The 6,054-nt window shown below is 41.6% G+C and overlaps 1 protein-coding gene across 1 annotated transcript in view; it reads left to right on the top strand.

Moving 5' to 3' along the window:
* Nucleotides 1-5,107, top strand: part of LOC115004633 (photoreceptor outer segment membrane glycoprotein 2-like) — a 5,721-nt gene extending 614 nt beyond the window's left edge. The window contains 3 exon segments of the mRNA XM_029426322.1: nucleotides 1,670-1,817; nucleotides 1,819-1,917; nucleotides 4,721-5,107. Of these exon segments, the coding sequence (XP_029282182.1) occupies nucleotides 1,670-1,817; nucleotides 1,819-1,917; nucleotides 4,721-4,972 (499 nt within the window). The 3' untranslated portion in view covers nucleotides 4,973-5,107.
* Nucleotides 5,108-6,054: the final 947 nt, after the last annotated feature.

Below are 6,054 nucleotides of genomic sequence, written 5' to 3'. Positions count from 1 at the left end.
GAAAGGACCTTTTGCCACATTTCCACTGCACGGTATGCTCCCTTTTGGTTTTCCATTAGCAGAAGTTGTGGAAAGTACCTGGTACTTTTTTTGGTACCACTTAAATCAAGTTTCTAAGCAACCTGAGCCGATACTAGAAGGTGGGAGTTAAAACACTGCAGACCACTGATTGAGAGAATCGTCCCAGGACATCCTGTACAAACCGGCCGTTTTTAAATAGCAAATACCATGAATAGCAACCGGAATTTTGTATTCACTTGACCCAGATTTAAAAGAAAAAATACATACAACTGACAGAGTGCAGATGTTTTTCTGTTTGAGTGCTGTAGAAAGGATTCAGCAAGTCGTGTAGCGTTGGAGAAACGTTGTCACAGCAGTTTCCAACCAGTTGATTTCCCCGGTTACACTGAGGGGGTGCTATCTGCAGTGGAAAACAAAATAGAGAAAAGAACCTGGTACCAAATGTGAGTCGAGCCGCGTCATGCAGTGGAAATTCGGTGTTACTCGATCCCAGTAAATCCTGCTGGATTCTAGCAGATTATTTCTGTGTGGAGTAGACTCCACCAGTGGGGAAGACTGGAAGATCGACACTGATGTTAGTCGGATCTTATTCTATTTGAACCAAATAGGGGATTTCAATGTTTTCAAGTTTGTGTATGTTTCTAGCTAGTAAAGCTAATGTCAGCTCAGACAACACAAACAAATAAAGCTTCAGAAACTATTTGCTGCTCAATCTGAGCAGCACCTTTATATGATTCTAGTGAGTGAAGTCTCCATTAGTGGATCCTCTTAAAAGTATTTTGATTGACTATAATGGATCTCCTGGGATTCTAGAGGAGGATCAGATGAATTCAGTCAGATTATGTATTTGCAGCAGGAGTTTCTACAGGACTGCAGTGAAATATCCCTAAAACATGTGAATTACTGATGGTGTGAGTGAACAAGAGATGTTGGAGCCAAATCTGTAAGCAGATAGTAACAGAGTGTTTTTAAATGGGGCCACTGGCCTGCTGCAGTTAAAGCTGGAAGCTGCTGATGGTCTAATGTTCTGGGAATTAATTAGGTTAAACAGGAGTTCCAACTCAGGTTCAAGAGACAGAGACAATCTGTTTTATTACAATAGAGTCTTGAAACAGAATGCAGACAGCTTCACTTTCAAACCCAATCCTTTGTTTTCATATCAACACCTTTGTCTCATTGCCTTGTAGTGGACGTAGTCAACCCGTGAACACCCACTTGGTTTGTGGACTACATTAAACTAACTATAAACGTTGGAGCAGCTGTTCTTCTTCCTCTTTGGTACTGAGACAGACTGCAGTGACTTCACTATCACCTCTAGAGGAACACGTGGTATTACAGCCTGGATGCAGCGCAGCTAGCTGTTAGCACGCTAACTTCAGGAGATATCTCTGCAACACACAGACATCTTTAACGTCAACACTGATACCTCTTCACACTCTGCTCACAATTTTTAATTTATATAATGTTGTTTAAATTTAAATTCTGGCATATCTTACTCATTGTACAGAACAAATGAACATGTAGGATTTCGAATCAAATCTACCCCCGGGCAGTTAGCACACAGACCCAGGATCTATAGCTGCAAAATCCTGCACACACAATAATAGCAGTAGTGGTTCCTAAGCGCCTGCTTCTCCCTGCTTTTCAGCCGCCTCAGGAGTAACGTGGAGGGGAAGTACCTGATGGACGGCGTTCCCTTCAGCTGCTGCAGCACGTCGTCCCCTCGGCCCTGCATCCAGCAGCAGCTCAGTGACACATCGGCACATTTCAACTACGACGAGCAGAGCCAGCAGCTGAAACCTGTGGAGGCGAGGCTGCCGACAGGCGCTGATGGATCACTACACCGGCATCATGCAGTCTATCGGCCTCACCGTGCTGCTTATCTGGCTGTTTGAGGTGCTCACACACTCACTAACTTAATATAAGCATAAAGATCTGCAGTGAGTTAGGGCGCTTTCACAACAAACCATAGTGAATCAGAGAAATTCATACTTTTGGTTTGTTTAGTCTGGTTCGGTTTCAAAGGGGATAAATTAAAGCGGACCAAATAACAGAAAGGGGGCCTTCAGGAAGGAGCCCCTTGTATGCAGGGTGTGATGGACTTTGAAATATTACTGTGGAAGTATTTTAACTTTGGTTTAGAAACGGTCCTGACCACCTCTCGTTGTTTGGGTTTGATTCAACCGTTGAATTCACACCAAACGCAAAGAGAACTTTTTATGTGGCGCGATTACATACGAAGTCAATGCAAGACGTGAAAAACATGTCTGAAAGTGTCCCTGACGTCCTGAGACCAGAGACTGTCTATAAACCCTAACGTCATTCCGTTTTATGCCTCATTTAGATGACTTTATTTTGAGTGTTGATGGAGCAGCTATGTTAGCATAGCCCTGATCAACCAAACTCTATTCAGAAAACAAGCATTTTAAGATGATGATGGAGTTATTTTCTACATCTTTTTATTCTGTTTATTGCAATTAAATTACAGCTAAATCTGTTTTTTTTGTGTTCATACTGCTGAAGTAAACCAGAGTAATTCAGCCGACGTGAGACTTGGTAGAGACGGTGAATACAGCTCTGGATGATGTTTAGAACCCAGACACAACGCTGTATCTGGGACTTATTAACGCACAAAGCAGCAACAGTGGTTGTTTGGGGTGTCTAGTGCGAGTGGTGCCAATTATCATCCCACGATCAAACTCGCCTAGTAACGCGTTTGGTGTGAACGCAGAATGAGTGACGTTTGTGTGTCCAGAAAGCAAAGCAGCAAGCAGCCTTCAACACATCTTTCATTCTGACCAGTTTAGTTTGTTCTACAGTTTTCTCTCAGTCGCTGTGATACTTTTCTCTTTACATTCTCTGTGTTCAACCTCAACATCATCTCGTCACTGGGGCACATCATAAACAGCTATTTCTCATTCTCCTCTATCTTACATTATCAATGCCTATGTCATGTTGATCAAAATGTTTTATACTAGGGCTGTCAAGCGATTTAAAAAAAACAAAACAAAAAAACAAATCTAATTAATTACAAGCTTTGTGATTAATTAATCAATCAATCAATATTTGCTGTCAAAGCTCCGTGCATGGGGGGGGGGAGGTTGGAAGATGAGAGAATCAATGAGTAGGCATTATAAACTGGTCAACATGTCTTTTATTTCAATACCAATATCCAATATCTTGGTTGCCACAAGATAGCCTAACATCTTTCATTATACAATAAACAATCTCTTGTACAACAAAATTAACAAAACCAAGCAAAGTCCCCTATGGCAACATAACCGTTTCATTTATCAACATGTAGTGTAACTTAACGGACCCATCGGCCTCTCAACACCTCTCACTTCTCCCTCAGCCAGTCGCTGAGACAAACTAGCTTATTTACATTCTCAGATGTCAAGGCTGCTCTCTTCTTTTGCACTATGTTACGCTATCCGTAAAACCTCTGTTAACCCCCTGTCCTCTACCACCGAATTGGCCTGCAGTCTATTGCAATCCATCTCGCGATTGAGTTGGTTAATCTGAACGCCTGATCGAGAGTGCTTTGACGAGGCTGGTCGCTCACCTTGGTGCTAGCTAGCTCTGAGCTAACTGCTAAGTGCTTTGCTATTTTCTGCAGGAATCACACAGAACGGTGCTCCTATCTACAGTTCCATCCGGGCGTTTATTAATGTAAACTGTCCATTCACTGGGCCAAGTATCGTTTTCTTATCCGCTTCATGTTGACGAGGCTGCTGTGGCCCGCGCCGCGTTGTGACGTAAAGAGTCCAAGGGGAATCTAAGAGCACGATTAATTTATTCTGTGATTAATTAATCGAAATTAACGCGTTTATTCGACAGCCCTATTTTATACTGGTTTTGTTGAATAAAGTCCAGGCTGCATCAGTCATGAGCAGAGCGTATTTTAAACTCATTTCTATGAGACTTTTTTGTAAATGTTCTGAATTGATTTAGATCATCCAATGATTCTCTAAAACATCTCAGGAGGTTTATGTTTCTGATCAGGCCTCCGCGCCGGCAACACGTAAAGGATATTTCTTCAGGTTTGGCACAAACGTTGACTTGGACTCGAAGATGAACTGATTAGAATTTGGGGATCAAAGGTCACTGTGACCTGACAAGACACATTTTTGGCCATGACTCAAGAAATGTATACACTAATTAGGACAATTTCAAATAAATGAATAACAGGATAAAATGATGAGATGACATTTTAGACAATCATGGCTGTAAACTGCAACCTGACCGATCAGCGGGTGCTAATTCTAGTTTTTTGTGCCGTGAAACAGTTGTCTTTTTTCTTTTCCGTATCACAATGACAAGGTCAACAAACTACAGTACAAACAGTAAAGGCGTAAATCTCCCTCAAACAGTAATGTGTGACGTTGTACTGTTGAATTGATGCCATACAGTAAAAATGCATTTCAACCTCAGCTACATTTTACATCAGAAAATATGTTATTTTAACATATAAATAATGACACAAGTACTTTTCATTCTGATGGCACTGACGTTTTTATTGACATCAATATTTACTTTTGAGAGATAAACGAAGGATTATGATTGTAAATTACGGACTTTTGCAGCTAATCCAAAAATAATTGTTTCCAGAAATGCACCGACTGTTTTGAATCTGAGAAAAAACTGCAAGTTGCCCCCCCCCCCACACATACTAAAGACAGCATGTTGTTCTCCCCAGCTGCTGGTCCTGACGGGGGTCCGGTACCTGCAGACGGCCATGGAGAACGTTCTGCGGCTCGGGGATCCAGATTCTGAGTCTGACGGTTGGATTCTGGAGAACAGCCTGGCAGAAACTGCCCGCTCCAACTTTAACATCATCAAGAACCTGAGGAAGTGCTACCAGGTCGACGACGACCCCAACATTAACATCCCAGCCACCGCCGCCGAGCAGGAAGTGCCGTCCCGGCAGCAGATCCCTATGAGCAGTTAGCGTCAGGACTTCTGAAAGTGACTGCAACGCCTCGGGTTTATAACCTCCAGAGACGCTGCGTCCACTCCTCGTACATTCAGTACGTTTTGGCTGAAGAGTGGAAGAAGAAGCTTCAGATATGAAGTTTGAACAAATGTTTAGCTGCTGCGTGCTCACAGCTCTGCAGCTATGATGCAACCATTTCTGCCTTCAGATGAAAAAAAGGAGAATTTATGAAGTTTTAGAAGGTTTTAACATCCTGCAGACTGCTGTAGTTAACATGTTAGCCCTTCGCTGTTTCCTGTCTCCTCTTTCTGAAGAGTTTACATGTTCGCAGCCCAATGAGGCTGAATGAATGAAATTGAGAATAGGAGCGTATCTTTAAGTTTGTTATCAGTTAACATAGTCCGGCTGAGGTGGATGAAGGTCATTAGTTCTCCAGGTATTTGCTCATTCATCACAGTATTGGACACATTAAAATGTTACCCTGATGATGGCGGTAGATGAAAAGTTATTCAAATGTATCCTGAGGGGAACATGAAAATAATAACATATAATATGGCAGACAATTATAAAGAAGTGGCCCAGGAGCAGGTGGTCCACCTTCTTCTTCATGTTTTCTGTTAATGTTTGTTGATTCATAATGATAAAGTGATGAGTCAGGAAACATCCGGCTAACCCTAACAGCTTTCTAAAAGGAACAGCTGACCCATCTCTATGCATGTAGTTAGCTTAGCTTAACACAAAGACTGGCAGCCGGGGGAAACTGTTAGCCTGTTGTTCCAGTGGAAAATAAACTGTATGTATTATTTTATTATTATTTTGAAAAAGATCACAGTCTGTCTCTATAGCCATGTTTCCATCCAAATGTATTGCAGATATTATCTGAATTTGGAAAAATGTACGTCATCATTTATTCACTAAATCTGTGATAATTTTACTTTTATCCATACAGCCACTTTTACAGATAACAGGAAACACCTTTTAAACATAAGGAAAACATTCTATAAGGAGTCAGTATGTCAGTATGTCTACTACTACAGTATCACTACTACAGTATCACTACTACAGTATCACTACTACAGTATCACTACTACAGCATC

Source organism: Cottoperca gobio, unplaced genomic scaffold (assembly GCF_900634415.1).
Source record: "Cottoperca gobio unplaced genomic scaffold, fCotGob3.1 fCotGob3_155arrow_ctg1, whole genome shotgun sequence".
Lineage (NCBI taxonomy): Eukaryota > Metazoa > Chordata > Actinopteri > Perciformes > Bovichtidae > Cottoperca > Cottoperca gobio.
Note: the sequence above shows the minus strand (reverse complement) of the source record. Positions and strands in the feature narration are given on the sequence as shown.